This window comes from Corythoichthys intestinalis, chromosome 15, assembly GCF_030265065.1.
Source record: "Corythoichthys intestinalis isolate RoL2023-P3 chromosome 15, ASM3026506v1, whole genome shotgun sequence".
NCBI lineage: Eukaryota > Metazoa > Chordata > Actinopteri > Syngnathiformes > Syngnathidae > Corythoichthys > Corythoichthys intestinalis.
Genome location: NC_080409.1, coordinates 29,205,189 through 29,227,146, shown reverse-complemented (window position 1 = coordinate 29,227,146; position 21,958 = coordinate 29,205,189). Strand labels below are relative to the sequence as shown.

Sequence of the window (21,958 nt, the reverse complement as noted above, 5' to 3'; positions counted from 1 at the left end):
CATTCCCTTTATTCTGACCATAGTCTTCAAAACTATTGACGGGGCGCGGGGCTGATTAATAGGGGGCCTGCATTGTTGGCGTGGCTGTCAAAGCTGACCGAGTGGAATAACAGAGCTTTTTCTGTTGAAAATTCTTGTGAATAAATGCTTAAATCCCTGAATTCTTTATAGATATGAACGTAAAACAGTCTCAATTCCTTGTAAAAGAGCAAAAAAATGGGTAGTTAGGATTTATTTTATCTAAATATGTTGAACAATGATGCTAATCTGTCAGTGAAGGTGGCGGCCACCATTTGTAAACAGAGCTTTTTCCGTTGAAAATTCTTGTGAATAAATGCTTAAATACCAGAATTCTTTATAGATATGAAAGTAAAACAGTCTCGATTTTTTGTGAGAAAAGAAAAAAAAAAAAAAAAAACGGGCAGTTACGCATTTATTTTACGTTGACATGTCGCGATGCGGCTAGTCTTAGTCAATGCGGCGGCCGCCATTTGTATACAGCTTTTTCCATTGAAAATTCTTGTGAATAAATGCTTAAATCCCCGAATTCTTTATAGATAACAACGTAACAGTCTCGATTCTTTGTTAAAAGAGCAAAAAATGGGTATTTACACATTTATTTTACATAAATATGTCGAAGTACGAGGCTAGTCTGTTAGTCAATGCGGCGGCCGCCATTTGTAAACACAGCGTTTTCCATTGAAAATTCTTGTGAATCAATGCTTAAATCCCTGAATTCTTTATAGATATGAATGTAAAACAGTCTTGATTCTTTGTAAAAGAGTAAAAAAAAAAACGGGTAGTTAGGATTTATATTATCCAAATATGTTGAAGAATGATTGCTAGTCTGTTAGTCAAGGTGGCGGCCACCATTTGTAAACAGCTTTTTCCGTTGAAAATTCTTGTGAATACATGCTTAAATCCCAGAATTCTTTATAGATATGAAAGTAAAACTCTCCATTTTTTGTTAGAATAGCAAAAAAAAGAAAAAGGGTATTTATGCATTTATTTTACGTAGATATGTCGAAGTACGCGGCTAGTCTTAGTCAATGCAGCGGCCGCCATTTGTAAACGTAGCTTTTTCCGTTGAAAATTCTTGTGAATAAATGCTTAAATCCCCGAATTCTGTTTAGATATGAATGTAAAACAGTCTCGATTCTTTGTTAAAAGAGCAAAAAACCGGGCAGTTACGCATTTATTTGATCTAAATATGTCAAAATACGAGGGTAGTCTGTTAGTCAATGTGGGGGCCGCCTTTTGCAGACAGCTTTTTCCGTTGAAAATTCTTGTGAATAAATGCTTAAATCCCTGAATTCTTTATAGATAACAACGTTAAACAGTCTCGATTCCTTGTAAAAGAGCAAAAAAATGGTTAGTTAGGATTTATTTTATCTAAATATGTTGAACAATGATGCTAGTCTGTTAGTGAAGGTGGCGGCCACCATTTGTAAACAGAGCTTTTTCCGTTGAAAATTCTTGTGAATAAATGCTTAAATCCCCAAATTCTGTTTAGATATGAACGTAAAACAGTCTCGATTCTTTGTTAAAAGAGCAAAAAACCATCAACCATTGAAGCCCGAGTGAAAAATTTGTCAATTACGGGTCTCTTTGGAGTGCAGTACCTATTTATTATTCCTTCATTTAAAGTTTTTTTTTTTTTTAATAATTAGGACTGAGTGGAATAACAGACAAAGAGCTTTTTCTGTTGAAAATTCTTGTGAATAAATGCTTAAATCCCCGAATTCTTTATAGATAACAACGTAAAATAGTCTCGATTCTTTGTTAAAAGAGCAAAAAACGGGTAATTACACATTCATTTTACATAAATATGTCGAAGTACGAGGCTAGTTTGTTAGTCAATGCGGCGGCTGCCATTTGTAAACAGAGCTTTTTCCGTTGAAAATTCTTGTGAATAAATGCTTAAATCCCCGAATTCTTTATAGATAACAACGTAACAGTCTCGATTCTTTGTAAAAGAGTAAAAAAACGGGTAGTTAGGATTTATATTATCTAAATATGTTGAAGAATGATTGCTAGTCTCTTAGTCAAGGTGGCGGCCACCATTTGTAAACAGAGCTTTTTCCGTTGAAAATTCTTGTGAATACATGCTTAAATCCCAGAATTCTTTATAGATATGAAAGTAAAACAGTCTCGATTTTTTGTTAGAGTAGCAAAAAAAAAAAAAAGGGTATTTACGCATTTATTTTACGTAGATATGTCGAAGTACGTGACTAGTCTTAGTCAATGCACCGGCCGCCATTTGTAAACAGAGCTTTTTCTGTTGAAAATTCTTGTGAATAAATGCTTAAATCCCCGAATTCTGTTTAGATATGAACGTAAAACAGTCTCAATTCTTTGTTAAAAGAGCAAAAAAACGGGCAGTTACGAATTTATTTTACCCAAATATGTCGAAGTACGAGGCTAGTCTGTTAGTCAATGCGGCGGCCGCCATTTGTAAACAGAGCTTTTTCCGTTGAAAATTCTTGTGAATAAATGCTTAAATCCCTGAATTCTTTATAGATATGAACGTAAAACAGTCTCAATTCCTTGTAAAAGAGCAAAAAAACGGGTAGTTAGGATTTATTTTATCTAAATATGTTGAACAATGATGCTAATCTGTCAGTGAAGGTGGCGGCCACCATTTGTAAACAGAGCTTTTTCCGTTGAAAATTCTTGTGAATAAATGCTTAAATACCAGAATTCTTTATAGATATGAAAGTAAAACAGTCTCGATTTTTTGTGAGAAAAGAAAAGAAAAAAAAAAAAAAAACGGGCAGTTACGCATTTATTTTACGTAGACATGTCGCGATGCGGCTAGTCTTAGTCAATGCGGCGGCCGCCATTTGTATACAGTTTTTTCCATTGAAAATTCTTGTGAATAAATGCTTAAATCCCCAAATTCTGTTTAGATATGAAGGTAAAACAGTCTCGATTCTTTGTTAAAAGAGCAAAAAACCGGGCAGTTACCCATTTATTTTACCTAAATATGTTGAAGTACGAGGCTAATCTGTTAGTCAATGCGGTGGCCGCGATTTATAAACATCTTTTTCCGTTGAAAATTCTTGTGAATAAATGCTTAAATCCCCGAATTCTTTATATATAACAACGTAACAGTCTCGATTCTTTGTTAAAAGAGCAAAAAATGGGTATTTACACATTTATTTTACATAAATATGTCGAAGTACGAGGCTAGTCTGTTAGTCAATGCGGCGGCCGCCATTTGTAAACACAGCGTTTTCCATTGAAAATTCTTGTGAATCAATGCTTAAATCCCTGAATTCTTTATAGATATGAATGTAAAACAGTCTTGATTCTTTGTAAAAGAGTAAAAAAAAAAACGGGTAGTTAGGATTTATATTATCCAAATATGTTGAAGAATGATTGCTAGTCTGTTAGTCAAGGTGGCGGCCACCATTTGTAAACAGAGCTTTTTCCGTTGAAAATTCTTGTGAATACATGCTTAAATCCCAGAATTCTTTATAGATATGAAAGTAAAACTCTCCATTTTTTGTTAGAATAGCAAAAAAACGAAAAAGGGTATTTATGCATTTATTTTACGTAGATATGTCGAAGTACGCGGCTAGTCTTAGTCAATGCAGCGGCCGCCATTTGTAAACGTAGCTTTTTCCGTTGAAAATTCTTGTGAATAAATGCTTAAATCCCCGAATTCTGTTTAGATATGAATGTAAAACAATCTCGATTCTTTGTTAAAAGAGCAAAAAACCGGGCAGTTACGCATTTATTTGACCTAAATATGTCAAAATACGAGGCTAGTCTGTTAGTCAATGTGGGGGCCGCCTTTTGCAGACAGCTTTTTCCGTTGAAAATTCTTGTGAATAAATGCTTGAATCCCTGAATTCTTTATAGATAACAACGTTAAACAGTCTCGATTCCTTGTAAAAGAGCAAAAAAATGGTTAGTTAGGATTTATTTTATCTAAATATGTTGAACAATGATGCTAGTCTGTTAGTGAAGGTGGCGGCCACCATTTGTAAACAGAGCTTTTTCCGTTGAAAATTCTTGTGAATAAATGCTTAAATCCCCAAATTCTGTTTAGATATGAACGTAAAACAGTCTCGATTCTTTGTTAAAAGAGCAAAAAACCATCAACCATTAAAGCCCGAGTGAAAAATTTGTCAATTACGGGTCTCTTTGGAGTGCAGTACCTATTTATTATTCCTTCATTTAAAGTTTTTTTTTTTTTTAATAATTAGGACTGAGTGGAATAACAGACAAAGAGCTTTTTCTGTTGAAAATTCTTGTGAATAAATGCTTAAATCCCCGAATTCTTTATAGATAACAACGTAAAATAGTCTCGATTCTTTGTTAAAAGAGCAAAAAACGGGTAATTACACATTCATTTTACATAAATATGTCGAAGTACGAGGCTAGTTTGTTAGTCAATGCGGCGGCTGCCATTTGTAAACAGAGCTTTTTCCGTTGAAAATTCTTGTGAATAAATGCTTAAATCCCCGAATTCTTTATAGATAACAACGTAACAGTCTCGATTCTTTGTAAAAGAGTAAAAAAACGGGTAGTTAGGATTTATATTATCTAAATATGTTGAAGAATGATTGCTAGTCTCTTAGTCAAGGTGGCGGCCACCATTTGTAAACAGAGCTTTTTCCGTTGAAAATTCTTGTGAATACATGCTTAAATCCCAGAATTCTTTATAGATATGAAAGTAAAACAGTCTCGATTTTTTGTTAGAATAGCAAAAAAAAAGAAAAGGGTATTTACGCATTTATTTTACGTAGATATGTCGAAGTACGTGACTAGTCTTAGTCAATGCACCGGCCGCCATTTGTAAACAGAGCTTTTTCCGTTGAAAATTCTTGTGAATAAATGCTTAAATCCCCGAATTCTGTTTAGATATGAACGTAAAACAGTCTCAATTCTTTGTTAAAAGAGCAAAAAAACGGGCAGTTACGAATTTATTTTACCCAAATATGTCGAAGTACGAGGCTAGTCTGTTAGTCAATGCGGCGGCCGCCATTTGTAAACAGAGCTTTTTCCGTTGAAAATTCTTGTGAATAAATGCTTAAATCCCTGAATTCTTTATAGATATCGACGTAAAACAGTCTCGATTATTTGTAAAAGAGCAAAAAAAACAAAAAAAAAACGGGTAGTTAGGATTTATTTTATCTAAATATGTTGGAGAATGATGCTAGTCTGTTAGTCAAGGTGGCGGCCACCATTTGCAAACAGAGCTTTTGTCGTTGAAAATTCTTGTGAATAAATGCTTAAATCCCAGAATTCTTTATAGATATGAAAGTAAAACAGTCCCGATTTTTTTTTTTAGAATAGTCAAAAAAAAAAAAAAAAACGGGCAGTTACGCATTTATTTTGCGAAGATTTGTCGAAGTACGAGGCTAGTCTTACTCAATGCCGCGGTCGCCATTTGTAAACAGAGCTTTTTCCCGGTGAAAATTCTTGTGAATAAATGCTTACATCCCCGAATTCTTTATAGATAACAACGTAAAACAGTCTCGATTCTTTGTTAAAAGACCAAAAAAACGGGCAGTTACACATTTATTTTATTTAACAATGACAGATTTTAATTTCCCGCTTCAGGGCACGTACGCAGTGTAGCCTTGAGTGGGGAGACTATGGCTAGGTTCATATCGCAGGTCTTAATGCACATGTCCAATTTTTTCATGTTTTTCTGACTCAAGGTACGCATTAACTTGACCGTCTGAACGTGACAAGTCGCATAGAAGGACGGCTTCCTATTGTGTGGCGGACATGCAGACGGGGGAAGGAAATGACGCCATGATGGACGTCATGAAAATGGTGCACTGAAATTGCGGCCTTTGTCCTCACATGCTGCTTCCTCCATTCTTCACATAACAGCGCACACATTGACAACACTGTCCATCACGTCCTTGACTGCTATGAGCGAGTATCTTTTACTGGTATCTTTTTAGACTGGAACAGGATAGAAATTGAGAAAATTTGGCCAAATGACAGGCGTCATTCCTCTTGTTCAAGATTAACACCCTGCTGGTGACTCAGCAGTGATAAAAAAATACAAACTGATCCGTTTTGGCAGTAAATCATCATGGTTTAGTTTTTAAATATATATTTTTAGCAAATAAAATGATATAAGAACTGCATAAAAAGGAATATTTTCTTTTTTCCCCCTATTATTTAAAAATGATAAAATAATCTAAGATGTAAAAAGGAAAACACTGCTTGTTTTCCTTAGAAAACAACAATTTACTGAACCTTTGTTAAAGATTAACAGGCTGCTAGTGACTCAGCTCCAAATATATAAATGGTGGACTCAGCACCAAATATATAAATGGTAAATCATGTTTTTGTTTAGAAATAATGTAAAGTAAATAAAAAATATTTTGTGTTATGTCCAATTATTTTGATTTATAATATTTAACTATAATTTAAATAATACAAAATACAATACACTAATAATAATTTTCAAAAATACGCTTACTGTTTGTTTTCCTGATATCTCCTTTTTTTTCCAGCTGACAAACCTTTGTCTCCTTTTTGTTCAAGATTTCTGCAAAAACAAAACAAAACGCATATATGTGGACATATGATATATGAACATTAATTAGCATTATGGAGTCATGCATGTTCACCCAAATGGAAATAGAAATCTCAACAATGTTGACCTCTTGGGCTTTAAAGTGCCTATGACAGCAAAAAGCATGTTTATTTTATATTTCATGCGATATTTTATGCTCCTGAATGAAACGGACCGCTTCAGTTCAATTTTTGAATCCTGCGCCATGAAACTGAATGACTTCCTGGATTGAAGAGTAATGCGAATGTGACGTCACTCGAGTCAGCATCTCACAATACAACAATGCTTTATCGCATGCAGATGGACTGCAAATTCAGCTTATTTTGTGGATTCATTTGTTTATTTTTCACATCACGACAGCCAAATGTGCTGCAGGGTTTTGTTGCTGCACCAGGGGGAAGCGTGTGAGCCTTTTTGGGTTTCAAAGATTCCCGTCCACCACGAGATTGGCCAAAGCAAGCCAGAGAACCGTGGGACCCTTGGACTTTCAAGGAAGTGAGTAAACATCGTGTTTTGTAATATGTCAAATAATGGGATCATGGCACACGTTTTAATATGGAGGTGGCTTGCATTTTGTGGCTGACAATGCTCTTTGTCCACCGAGAAGGCCACCGGCTTGTCACACACACCCCTCGGTCCTCTTCGCGTGCCCACCGGGAGAGTGCTATACTTGGCTTATGCTTGTGCGTTTCTTCATATCGTCCAGACTTTCAGCCCCCTTTACCCTCTTCGTGTGCCTGGCAATAGACCACCATCCTCGGGTTGGGCTCGGGCAGCTATGCGGTCCTCCGACGTCGGCCGTTTTGTCCAGTGATCATTCTCCAGCTGCTTCCCCGGCAAAAAAGCTCTCCTGCCCGCAGCAGGGGAACGACGACTTGTAACTTGCTCGCTGACAGGGGTTTTGTCGATCGGTGAAGACAAACAACAACTCCGCCGCCATATGACTTGATCCGGGATAGTTTTGTGTGATTTTTCGCTTCAAAAGGCGAGTATAAGACTTAGAAACGCCGCTCAGTTCGGATTAGCATGTCGGATACCTGTCGCGCCTTCTGGTTTGTTTACGCCCTCCGAAGCCGGGGCAGGGAAATGACAAAAGCCGGACTAACTCTGGTGGCATAAAATATCGGTCGCCAGGTGCAAGAAGTCGACAGTTTTGACCATTATAGAGTAATTTTGCCATGTTGTACTGAATAAATGCATTTTTAATATTTCATATTCCATTCAACACAAGACTGTTATTTGTCATGACCATACCATTTATTTAGCAATGGGGAAAAATAAGATTAAAAAAATATCCTGTAAAAATATTGGAGTAGAGAGATTGAAACAATGACATTTTGCGGCTCTCTTCGTCGCATTTTCCTCGTTCGGAATAATTCCCCCTCAATGGGCTGAATTCTACATCAGATGAAATTGTGACCCTGCTGACGTCATCCTCCACTGGGGACGCTAGAGCGCTATAATGACAGGCGGGGCTAAATGGCAGATTAAACGACTATTTTCTCGTCATCTGCAGTTGGCCAAATTGTTGTATATAATCGAATAGTCTCAAAATATGATTCTAATTCACATAATAATGCTATTTAAGATTTTTTATGCTGTCACAGGCACTTTAAGACCACTTGAAAAAGCAATAGAGTAAGTGAACCACCATGACGCTTTGAATCAATAAGTTGAAAAGCTTCATGAGACAACCTCTGCTGCCACCTGCTGTCAACTCTAATGTCGTACAACATATTGCTACGTGTGCCGCATGCCTCCCAGCATGCAATGCGGCACTATAAAGATGGTTTAGAGTTCATGTTTCTTGCAAATGATTTCTCCAGTTCCTGTTCCAGTTGTTTGATTAATTGCAAGTTATGCTTTTTAGTTTGTTGTTATGTGATTATTTTGGTTTTATTTTGAAACCGTGAGTTTGAATAACCTTTGACTTAATGAGCTTCCATTATTTGTCATTCTCCATGAAGTGGATTAAAACTTGCTTTTCGGTTAACTCGCTCTAAGTGCTTAGTGGTTCTCTTCGCCCCGTGAACGCAAACTGATTCGTAACAGTTGATCTTTAAAGTGCATGTGACACAAAAAAGCATGTTTATTTCAAAATACACACGGTACTTCATGCTCCTGAATGGTATGGACCGCTTGGATGTGTGTGGAAGCGATTGCTATATTTATTTAGTTTTTTGAATCCCGCGCCATGAAAATGAGTGACTTCTGGCAACAGTCTCGAGTTGAGAAAGAGGGCGCTGTGACGTGTACGGTAGAAGGAGTCCTCTTCATTATACAGCCGTACTGTTGTATGAGAAGAACTAAGGATTCAGCTGATTTTGCGGATTAATACATTTATTTTTCGCATCACACCAGCCAAACGGCTGCAGAAAAATCTTGCTGTATGAGGGAGAGGCGTGTGCGCCTTTTTGGAGTTTCAAAAGGTTCCCATTCCCCGTGGATATTGGCCAAAACAAGCCCTATTACTGTGGGACCATAGGACTTACGAGGAAGTGAGTAAACATCTTGTTTTGTATTATGTCAAATACTGGGATCATTTTAATACGGAGGTGGCTTGCATTTTGTGGCTGACATGCTCCTTGTCGCACATATCCCGGCTGGGCGAGCACTATACTCGGCTTTTGCACTCTTGGTGTGCCCGATGTTCTGTCAAATTTTCCACCCGATCAGAAATTGCAACTTTGAGTTAAAAATAGCAGCGAATACAACAATTACAAAGTAAACACTACAAACTTTCTTTAAACAAAGGACTACTTACGTTTGATCATTGATAGGCATGTAAAAAGCTCTCCTCATGCACATTAGCTGCATGTTACCTGCACAATAACTGCAGCCGCCCCCTCCGGGGAACGAACTGTATAATGCTCTCCGCCGGGCGGTTTGCCGATTCGCAAAGACAATCGACAACCCAGTCGTCATGTCAAAAGTTCCAGGCTAGTTATGTATGATTTTCCGCTTCGAAGACTTTGAAACATCACTCGGTTCGGGTTAGCATGTCAGCTAGCTGTCACGCCTCCTGGTTTGTTAAATTCTCCGAAGCCGGGGAAGGGAAATGACATAAGCCCGATTTAGGTGTCATAAAATAACCTTCGGGAGGTGCGACAGTAAAGGTGAAGTCGACAGTTTTGACCATTATGGAGTCATTTTGCCATGTCATCCTGAATAAGTGCAGTTTTATTATTTCATATTCCATTTAGCACAAGACTGTTATTTGTCATGACCATGCCATTTATTTAACAATTGGGGAAAAAATACTTGGATAAAAATAATATCCTGTAAAAATATTGAAGTAGAGAGACAGAAACAATGACATTTTGCAGCTCTCTTCGTCGCGTTTTCCTCGTTGTGAATAATTCTCCCTCGACGGGCTGACTGGTCGTTCTCAAGCCATTTATTTAGCTTTTGGTGAAAAACACTTGGATAAAAAGAATATCCTGTAAAAATATTGGAGTAGAGAGACTAAAAACAATAACATTTTGCAGCTCTCTTCGTCGCGTTTTCCTCGTTCTGAATAATTCCCCCTCAATGGGCTGAATAGTAAAACCGATGAGCCCATTCTCCCGCTGACGTCATCCAACTGTTGGGGACGCTAGAGCCATATAATGGTAGGCGTGGCTAATCGGCAGATTAAAAAACTAATTTCTCGTCATCTGCGCTTTGCTACATTGTTGTATACAGTCGAATCGTCTCAAAATATGATTCTAATTCACATAATAATGCTATTTAAGACTTTTTTTCCCCATGTCGTATGCTCTTTAAACCCGTAATATTTTGGGAAGCACAGCATGAGATATTTTTTATTCCTGAGTATCTAATTTTCCCTAAAGCAAATTGGTGCCCCAGCCACTAGACGACGCCATAGCCAACTGCCTTGCTAGCCTATGTGCATTGATAGAATTATAATCCATTCATTGTTGATATATTGATCCATTTTTACAGCTCTAATCTTCATAAATAAATAAATAATAACAACTAAATCGTGATCATGTTTTGGCTCCATTGATGTCGGTAGACATAAAGTTCATTTGAGCGCTGGCACTTCAAATAAATTGGACGTCTATCGTCTTCAGTGACAGCCATGGTTAGTTCATGAAATAACATTAAAGCTGTTAAAACAGTAGAAGGTTGTGGATCAGTTTCCTGAGTTTCAGTTTCGTAAACGGTAATCCAACGATGTTACTGTGTGCTCAGTGTAAAAACAATTCATTTTTAAAGTAACTCTGGTTCGTGACCATATGAGGAAGAAGTAGGTCAAACCACGGTGCTGCAGAAAGAAAAAGAAAAGCAGAGGAGCGAAATAAGGAGCAAGTCGCGCACTGATTGCTTTCTTTTTTGGCAGGGAATGAGCGAGTCCTTATTTGGTATTCGTCCGACTGCTTCCGGTCAGGTTTGTGAGTCATCGTCCCTTTAAAATGTGGCGTTCAGGAAACACTTGTCAATCTCGCAATTTCTTCATCTTCCTCTTGCTTTCGCAATTTGCACCACGGCTAAGTATTTGAGCTGTATTTTCAGGTGGAAATGCTTTGATTCCCTTTCCTTTTAAGGGAAACGACATGAAAATCAGAAAATGGGAGGTGAACGCGTTTGAAAACTGTAGGCAGAGAGCACAGGGAGACTCTTACAAGGCATCACGTGTTTGAGTTTTTTCCGAGCAGTCAGCGAAGGCGTCATCACCGTCGCCGCACATTCGCTGCCCCGTGAGTGACGGAGGCGGGGTTACGATCGGCGGCGGGACGGACCAATCACGGTGTCGCTTTCTCCCTCCCTCGACTTCGACTGTACCGAACGAACATTCCTCATCTTCTCACCCGGGGCTCGACGGCGACGTTCGGTGGCGCGACCCTGTGGACTTAACGGTTGATTGTGGCCACCCATGACGCAGGCCGAGGACACGAAAGGTGGGTCGACTCCGTTGGCTTTATTCGGAACTTTGAAACTCACGAGCGGGACCGGGAGTCCGGAACGACGTGACGTTTTATCATTGAAACTGTGTAGACTTAGGGACTCGGGAGGGGGCTTCATCTGGACTTGCTGTGATCCCATGCACGTGTGCATGGTTAGAACTTCTATCTACCTGTCAGTTGTCACTCACGAGCCGGCGTCCTATCTGGACGAGTCATCTCCTACGAACAGCAGTGAGTCATGACGTGAAAAACAGTATTACTATGGAACTAATTTGATATTACATAAACGAGGTGGACTACCTGTAGAAGTGATAAACTAGTTTTTGTCCTGGTAGTTGTGTTTCTGGCCGTGATGTCTTCAAAGATTTTTTTTCTTTCTTTCTAACCTTTTCAGCTGCTTGACACGGAGAATGTACATCTGAGTGTCCGATTGGTCTGAACAGTTTTAATGTATCACATGGGAGTATCACATACTCCCATTGCGATCATTCAACATACCTTGTCTATTAGAAGAAAACAGCGAACAGGAAGCGGTTATGGGGGAACAGAAGAAAAGAAGGAGAGAGAGACAGAAGCACAAACAACAACAAGAAATGCATTGAACACCTACACTAACTATGAATATGTTGGTGCTATCGTTAACTAGGTGTATTTCCAGTTGACACCATGTGGAGGTGGGGTTTATTTGCCTCAGCAACCGCCGAAGCTGCAGTCCGCTTGGCCAGCCGGTACCTGTCAGCTGCCTCCGGAGTCCTACAGGCCAAAATGGCCCGGTAGGCCTCCTTCTTCAGCTTGACGGCATCCTGGACACCAGCGGGTTAGGGGATTGCCGCCACGACAGGCACCAACTACCTTGAGGCCACACACCACCAGGTGGTGATCAGTTGACAGTTCTGCCCCTCTCTTCAACCGAGCGCCAAAAACATGCAACCGCAAGTCCGATGACACGATTACAAAGTCGATCATCGAACTGCGGCCAAGGGTGTCCTGGTGCCAAGTGCACATATGGACACCCCTATGCTTGAACATGGTATTTGTTATGGACAAACCGGTGCGAGCACAGAAGTCCAATAACAGAACACCACTCGGGTTCTGATCGGGGGGTCCGTTCCTCGCAATCAGGCCTCTCCAGGTCTCACTGTCATTGCCCACGTGAGCGTTGAAGTCCCCCAGAAGAACGAGGGAGTCCCCAGAGGGGGCGCTCTCCAGCACACCCTCCAAGGACTCCAAAAAGGGTGGGTACTCTGAACTTCTTTTCGGTGCATAGGCACAAACAACAGTCAGAAACAGCCCCCCCGCCCGAAGGCTGAGGGAGGCTACCCTCTTGTCTACCTGGGTAAACCCCAACGTACAGGCACCAAGCCGGGGGGCAATAAGTATGCCCACACCTGCTCGGCATCTCTCATTGTAGGCAACTCCAGAGTGGAAGAGAGTCCAACCCCTATCGAGAGGATTGGTACAAGAACCCAATCTGTGTGTGGAGGAGAGTCTGACTATATCTAGTCGGAACTTCTCTGCCTCACACACCAGCTCGGGCTCCTTCCCTGCAAGAGAGGTAACATTCCATGTCCCCAGAGTTAGCTTCTGCAGCTGGGGGTCGGACTGCCAAGGCCCCCGCTTTTGGCTGCCGCCCAACTCTCTACGCACCCGACCCCTTTGGCCCATCCCACAGGTGGTGAGCCCATGGGAAGGGGAACCCATGTTGCCTTTTCGGGCTGTGCCCGGCCGGGCCCCTTCAATCAATCAATCAATCACTCAATCAATCAACTTTATTTGTATAGCACATTTAAAAATCCGCCAAGGAGACCAAAGTGCTTTACATAGCATAACATAACACAGCAAAATAAGTAAACTTTGAAAGATAAAACAAACACATAAAATAAAATAAATAAAAGACGAGGTCATAAACTGTCATTGCACATTAAAAGCTGAAGAAAAATAAAATGTTTTAAGGCATGATTTAAAATCCGTAAGTGAGGGGGCCTGTCTAATAGTAAGTGGTAATTGGTTCCACAGCCTGGGCGCCATCACCGCAAATGCACGGTCACCCCTAAGCTTCAGCCTTGATCTTGGGACTACTAGAAGCAGGTGGTCAGCTGATCTAAGGGTTCTGGTTGGACTGTAAGGCTGAAGCAGTTCTGGCAGATATGGCGGCGCAAGATTATTCAAACATTTAAAAACAAATAATAATATCTTAAAATGTATTTGGTAATGTACCGGGAGCCAGTGAAGAGATGCTAAAATTGGGGTGATATGTTCGCGCCTGCGGGTTCTAGTTAGGAGTCGAGCAGCAGAGTTTTTTACAAGTTGCAGACGGGCCAGTGCCGCCTGACCGACACCTGCATTCAAAGAATTACCGTAATCCAGCCGAGTTATGACAAAAGCATGAATCAATTTTTCCATATCAGAGCGTGAAACAATAGATTTCACCTTAGCAATCTGGTGAAGCTGATAAAAACAGTCCAGTACAACACAAGAAATCTGCTTCTCAAATTTGAAATCAGAGTCAAATTTTTGACATAATTCTTAAGAAACGCAGACAATGAACCGAGGTCTACATTCAGGGAGGCCTGGCTACTTGGTTTGAACACCATGACTTCAGACTTGCTGTCATTCAAACTTAAAAAATTACATAAGAGCCATGACTTTATATCGTTGAGGCATTCAATAAGTTGACAGAAAGTGCCATTTTGGTGCCACTGGAAAATAGATCTGACAGTCATCAGCATACAAATGAAATAAAACACCATGTTTCCTAAAAACAGAACCAAGAGGCAATAAATAAAGGGAAAATAAAAGAGGGCCGAGAACAGATCCCAGGGGAACCCCGTGTGGAAGCGATGCCTTTGGACATGAAAATTGCCCATTTTCACACAAAAATTCCGTTCATTTAGGTAAGACTTAAACCATTCAAGAGCGACACCTTGAATACCCACACTGTGTTCAAGACGAGAAATTAAAATCTCATGGTCTACGGTATCAAATGCTGCAGATAAATCTAAAAGAACTAAAACAACAAACTTGCCAGAGTCTGTTGCCAGAAGTATATCATTTGATACTTTTAAAAGTGCCGACTCAGTGCTGTGGAGGGATTTAAAACCAGGCTGGAATGGTTCCGAAATCTGGTTTTCTTCAAGGAATGGTAGCAGCTGACTATAGATAACCTTTTCTAGTATTTTAGAAATATATGGAAGATGAGAAATGGGCCTAAAATTTGAACAGAGGGTGGAGTCTAGGCCTCTTTTCTTCAATAAAGGTTCTACTACTGCATGCTTAAAGTCACATGGCATTGTGCCAGTAAGGAGACTACTACTCTGACTCTTGGGGACAGAGAGTTTTTTTTTTTAAATTTGTTTTTTATTGTTTTCCAGTCCCCAGTTAAATTGAACATACATTCCTGAACAATGGAATCAAACTTGCAAACTATGTGACATTAATATATAAGAGGACAAACCCCCTAAAACAAACAAAAACAGAAAAACTCATACATGCAAAACAAAAAAACCCCACACTTCTACACGCAGATTATTGTAGTTTTTTTAAAGGCCTTCAGGAAAATATCAGTTAAAAAAAATGTGGTTTCCCGCAGGTCCATGTTGGGTCGCGGCGTGAAGCGAAAGCGGAGCCGTGTGGAGCTGCCGGCCATGGCCGGCGATGAGAAGCGACGGTGCGAGGACGCCGCAGAGTCGTCGTGGGCCGGCGACGTGCGTCAGCGCGTGCTGGGCCTCGGACTGGAGAAGCTGCGTAGCTCCCGGAGCGGTGCCGAGCTCAGCCTGCGCCGCTCTGTGCTACTCATCAACACGCTGCGCCAGATCCGCCACGACATGCGGGACGAGAACCCGCGCGGGCCGCCTGACTCGCCTCTTCTGAGCAACGACCTCACGTGTCCAGGTTGCGAAGAGGCTGGCCCGGAAAGTGCGGCCAGACCGGAAACCTTGGTGCAGGAGGCCTTTTTCGGGGCCTTTAGCGACGCGGTCAACGCCGTGAGTTACCTGGCCGACCTGGCGCCGGACGACATTTTCGAGGACATCGACACGTCCATGTACGAAAGCTCGGACTTTTCCGCGGGGTGGACTCTATGGCCCTTGGGCATGTCCGTCTGGGCGGACCAGGATGAAAAAAGCCCCGCTTCGGGTCGCCAGTCCTGTGCGATGGACATGAACGAGCTGGACCACATCATGGAGATCTTGGTCAAGTCCTGATGCATCAGAAAAACAAAAAAGTCCTGCTAGTCAACTCACTGGCTGCTACAGACGAACTAGAGTTGCTTTAAAAATGAACTGTTTTTACATTGAGCACACAATAATGTCGCCCTTTCACCACTTACTCAAACTCAGGAAACACATCAAAAACCTTCCTATACTGTTCTAACATCTGTAATGTTATTTCATAAGCTAACATTGGCTGCCATTGATAGCGACAGACATTGGATGTCTATCACCGTATATGGCCCTTAAACATGATCATAACCTTTTATTTTACGGATGAATTGATTAACAGCTAATCAAATATCAAATGAATTGACAGCTTTGATAGCTTTAGAGAGCTTTGACAGTTGATAGTTTAGAAATTCTGAGATTCTCAATAGTAGATATTCTTCTAGTTTTATTTATTTAAATTTTATAAATTATTATTATCATTTTTAGAAAAATAAACAGTAAAGGTTCTCTTTTTTATTATTTTGTTATTTTACAATATTGTATATAAAATTAATAAGGAAAATAGCACTAAATATTTTGTTTAAATTTTTTTTTTGTTGAATCACAAGCTTTTTTTATTATTGTTTTTCACTTTTGAAATGTTATATTTCCTTATTATTTTTAAACTTACAAAATGAAAAACAAACAGTAAGGGCCCTCTTTAAGTTTTAATTTATTATTGTTTTATTATTTTTCAATTTTTAAAATAAAATACAAAATCGGAAAATAACTGAAAATATTTTTATTGTTAATTTTGCTGAATCACCAGCAGGCTTTTCATATTTAAAAAGAGGGTCACAAAGGTTCGGTAGTTGTCCATTTCACTGAATTTACTCAAATTCCATCCTAGTCTCATCTACGGTGAGTCAAAGCGGTCATAAATACTGAAACGTTCAATTCCAACCATCCCTGTTCAAATAAATTTGACGTCTATCACCGTCAATGGCAGTCAATGAGTCCGGTTGAAATGCAATCAAAGCAATACGGCATTCCCTGCCAAAAGGCAAGTTATGACTTTAGTAGTATGATTTGACACAGATATAGATATAACGTCACACTCCGTTTTGCAAGTCAGAACCCTCAAGATTCTACATTCGCCAAAATTAGCTTTTTTCACACTATTAACACTGGCTTTTTTTTAAAAAAATGGGTTACTGTCCTAATGCAGAACTGGCAGTTTATGTCTACATGCGGAATTGAATGACTTTAAGACTGAAGCGGCCGTGACGACCAACTTTTGGATTTTATTACGGACTCCACATCGTCCTAGCGGCGCCGCGTATTTCAATATTTATTCACCTGAACTCTTCAACCACAAGCCTCTTTTGCAATTGTTCTCTCCTCCCATTTTTATGCATGAAAAGTGACCACAAGCTTCAGATTTGAATCGTTTTTTCAGAGCGTTCCCATCTTGAGACCACCTAGGGCTATTTTACTAGCGTATCCCAATTGTCATTTTCTACACGGAAAAGCTTCAGTGTGAAACTTTTGTGGTCCTTTTCGACCTCCTGTTGTTAAGTTCCTAGCTTTTACACGCGTGGGCCAAATCTCGCCTGTCACAGTTCAACTCGGTGCCTTACTGGTTGTGCGTCTCTGGCCACGTCCACGCATTCTAAAATTTTGAATTTTCAACCAATGGGAAAGCTGGAAAAAAAAACGTACGCAGCCTTATATGTCATCTGTTTTTTCTCGTTAGCGCAATGTCTAACACGAGAGAAACGTGGTATAGTCTGGACTGGTCTTCAGTCATTTATATGACATTCACATGTGAAATTCGCTGTCATTGACGGTGATAGACGTCGTCAATGGCACTGAAACTAAAGACCAAATAAGTACACAGGTCTTAAGTTTTTGAGTTCTGTTCTGAATTCGACGCCTGAAGCTAAATTTGTACACAGGACTGCGTCGTGGTCTGTCCAAAGCTACCCAAAACTTGCTAAATGTCGTATGTTGTGGTACAGCGAAATATGTTTACGCATTTTTTTCTACGCACACTTTTGTAAGTCTTCCAAAAGATGCTTTATATGGACGGAAAAAAATCTTTCCAGAGGACCAAAGGCCCAAATAGAAAACCTCCCTTTTTAACAATATCTGCATTCATGTGGACATGGCCTGAGGCGTTTTGAGAGTCACTGACTTCAGCACACAAGCACCCCCACCACAGCCTGCTTCTTTAATTTTACATTTTTTGTTCTTTTAATTCATTCATCTTAAAGAGAACCTCGGATTTAAAGACTTATAAGTACGGTTGTTCCGATCATGTTTTTTTTGCTCCCGATCCGATCCCGATCGTTTTAGTTTGAGTATCTGCCGATCCCGATATTTCCCGATCCGATTGCTTTTTTATTGCTCCCGATTCAATTCCAATCATTCCCGATAATTTTTCCCGATCATATACATTTTGGCAATGCATCAAGAAAAAAATGAATAAAACTCGGACGAATATATACATTCAACATACAGTACATAAGTACTGTATTTGTTTATTATGACAATAAATCCTCAAGATGGCAATTACATTATTAACATTCTTTCTGTGAGAGGGATCCACGGATAGAAAGACTTGTAATTCTTAAAAGATAAATGTGACTTTGTATATTGTGACTAAATATTGCCATCTAGTGTATTTTTTTGAGCTTTCAGTAAATGATACTGTAGCCATTTAACTGTTCTGCCCAAATGCATGATGGGAAGTGGAACCATGACTGTGCGTAGTGCTACCAATTGATATATCTTCTCTGCATTGGGAAATAACATAAGGTGGTAAGAAAAAGATCAAATGCTACCTTGCTTCCCCACATTGCTTCCCATGATATTTCTAATCGTAGGGAGAGGGACTGTAAGGCTTTAGCCAATTAAAAAAAGGCTCCAAAGGCTGCCAAAATTCACTCTACTCATTTTCATCCTGCCTTTTATCTCTCTATATAGGTAAAACGGCGCCACTACAGATTGAGCACGACAATGCGTGGGTGGGTCGTGCAACGCATGCATTAATTGCATTAAATATTTTAACGTGATACATTTTTTTTAAAAATTAATTACCGCTGTAATCGGGATAAATTTGATAACCCTACCTTAAGCCTAAACTAAAGACTCTGGATGAGTGTAACATATTATGTCTGTAACGTTAAATACAATTAGAAAACAATTTAATTAAAAAATAAATATATATTTAAAAAAAAGGCATGGCCGATATTTTTTTTGCCGATTCCGATACTTTGAAAATGACGTGATCGGACCCGATCCCGATCGTTTGGGACATCTCTACTTATAAGCTCTAATAAGCCACCGTTATTCTCTTTGACTAAAATATGTTATTAGATTCACATAATGTATTGCCATTGATTTAAAAATCTCAATATTTAGTACGTGTTTTGACCTACGGAGGGCGCCATGTTTTAGGCGCACAATGGATGCTCGGGGTGATGACGTAGTTTGTCACTGTCACTAGACGAACACTACTGGGTTAGTGCAATTCCTTCTACGCGGCGAGACATCCAGCACATGCGTAAATTGGTTAAAAGCGGCGAGTACTTACTATTCGTGTTTTTATTTAGACTTTTATGACCTTTTCTTTGCCTCAAAATATTTATGCGTGTGTTTCCCTCTCATTCTTCTAAGAATTGTGTTTTCTTGTGGTAGCTCTAAATCAGATTGTTGATCTTTTGACCACATTAGCGTATTCAAACCAACCTTATTTGATATTACTATGTTTAAGTATTTTTTTAAGGCATCTTGAGTATGTTCTATCTGTATGCATCTAAACAAAACAAGCTGTAAGCTTCAAATTCATCTCTCGTAGAACGATTCGCCGGGTTTAGCACATTCAGGCAGAAGACCGTTTTTTTTCCTACTCTCGTCTCATCCCGTCTTACCTGTTCATTTTGCTTTTACAGCTCGTTTTGTGAAATATCGACAGTGGTGTCATGCTCGTCAATGTTCCTCTCAGGTTCAAATTGAAAGGGTTGAATAGATGACATGTTTATGTCGCTAGAGCAGTGGTTCTTAACCTTGCTAATGGTACCGAACCCCATGAGTTTCACACGTGCATGAACCGAACCCTTTGGAATTAGATTTTTTTTTTTTTTTCAGATTCAAAATTGATTTATCTAAGCTAGCAAGCTAAAACCCAAGTGAATTTCCATTCAAATTTATTCATATTTAGACAGCATGTTTTCAAACAGGCCAAAATGTTTTTATCTTTATGCCTGCAGCATCTGACTAGCCCAATGCGCATATCTTAGAATTTTGCATTCATATTTGGAGGAATAGGGTTTAGAATAAACATGAATCTTCCCACAAATCCAATAAATAGCGTTAATTTACAGCAAATAATTTTGCTTTTTGATTTGCTTTTCCCATAGGAAAATGAAATTATGCAAGCTTCATTTCAGACTGTTTCTATTTTTGTTTTCATGTCGACATTCTTATTTTATCACATCCTTGCCTCACTATTTTCACGGCGTAAAATCTGACGCAAATGTTTTTTTTTTTTTATGTCAACGCAATGCACGTTACCCGTAGATCTGTTGTACTTTCTAATACCAAGTGAGAGTCAACCTTCTACTGAGAAAACCCGTTCCTCCTCCCGTCAGATAGAGGACTAGCAGTTGAAAGAATTGGAGTAAAGAATTGGGGACTAACCAGTCCAAAACCTGGTCTAAAATGCCACTTTGCCTAGATTTAGTCAGCATCCAAAAACAGGGCCCTGCGTGTCTTAACCCTCACCGAACACCTTAGACTGACTCATCGAACCCAGGTTAAGAACCACTGCGCTAGAGTTATACTCTGGAAGCTCGGCAGCTTAACCATGTGATGTCAATAACAATGGCGACCTAGAAGTTAAAATTATTTTATAAATTGTATAAAAACGAAAACATTGAGGGGTTTCAATATCAAATTATTTTAACTCACAATGACGATTATCTTTTAAGAACTACAAGTCTTTCTATCTGTGGATCCTTTAAATATTATTCATATATATTTAATCAATGGTTGGCTGCAGCCCTTCTTTTAAATTTTTGGAAAATGTGTTGATTTATTTTATTCGACTTTCTAAAATGTTTTTTATCATTGATTTTTTTCCTTTTCCTTTTAATTAAACAGCTGACTGCAGCCCTTTTTATTTTATTATTTCCCCCTAATTTTCTTGAAAAAAAAAAAAAAAAAAAGAAATCACATTCATGTATTTTATTTCATTTTTTTTTTGTGGGTCATTATTGCTTGTTTGAATTGTATTATTTTTTTAATTGAAAAATTGCCTAATTCGTTCAGTTTTTCCAATTTATTTTATTTCAGTATTTTTTATTGTCGTTTATATATGTGTATACATATATGTATATTTATTAACTGTTGTTTTTTTTCACACTATAGATTTTAGCCCTTCTTGTGTGCTCCGGCTTCCTATTTCCTGACAAGCTAGTAGCTGAAGGAGGGGGTGGGGCGGGTTGAGGATGCATGGCTTACGTCACTCGTCAAGTGGGAGGAGTTTGATCTTGTTTTGCCCGAGACTGGGACTGCTCAGCCAATGGCGTGAGACGTACTCTGGTGACTTGTTTTCTTTCTATTCAGCCTTTCTTTTCTGCGTTGAAAAACACAGGCTGACCAGTCAAATATTATATTTAATTTAATTTAACTAGAAGCAGAAAGAATGCTGCTGTGTTATTTATGTGTGTGTGTGTTTTGAGGGTTATATAAGCACAAAGGCTGTACATTGTGCAGACAAATCTTTATATTCTATATAAATGTAAATGAATTTGCATTTGTTGATTTTGATTCATAATAATATTATATTGTATTTTTTGTTGAATATTTTATATGTTCTATTCACCAATAGATAAACTACAAAAATGACAATTGTCTTCTTTTACTTCACAATGTAATTGACGAAATCTTGTTTTATTGTTCTCAGAAAGGGCAAAATAAAACCCCACATTATTAGTAATAATGAATGTAATCAATATTACTGGTACCACTCAGGCACGCAAGGCACTTCCTGTCTCCCGTGTCCTCCTGAGTGGGCGAGGCATCGATAAAGGCCATGTGACACCAACGCGCTATGCACATACTGGCAAGGACACGAAAGGTGAAGGTCTCCCTCTAGTGGTTAAACAGCTGCAACGCCGGCACATGGCATGAATTGATTTTTCTTCAGCGCATGCGCAGTTGGTTAGGTGGCAAAAAAATCACAAGTATAAAAACGGCGAAATTTAAAAAACACTTGGATAATAACACACTTCAAGGGAACGCTTTCATTTCTTATGCACGAAACAGTTCAAAATACTGGAAACTGAGTAGAG

At 39.2% G+C, this 21,958-nt stretch overlaps 1 protein-coding gene across 1 annotated transcript; it reads left to right on the top strand.

The window, feature by feature from the left end:
* Positions 1-11,416: 11,416 nt before the first annotated feature.
* On the top strand, positions 11,417-21,716 carry si:dkey-177p2.6 (uncharacterized protein LOC568712 homolog; the record flags this gene model as incomplete). The annotated part of the gene is made up of 2 exons (XM_057858748.1): positions 11,417-11,454; positions 15,050-21,716. Coding segments are annotated over 2 exons (651 nt in total), but the record flags the coding sequence as incomplete, so codon positions are not given.
* Positions 21,717-21,958: the final 242 nt, after the last annotated feature.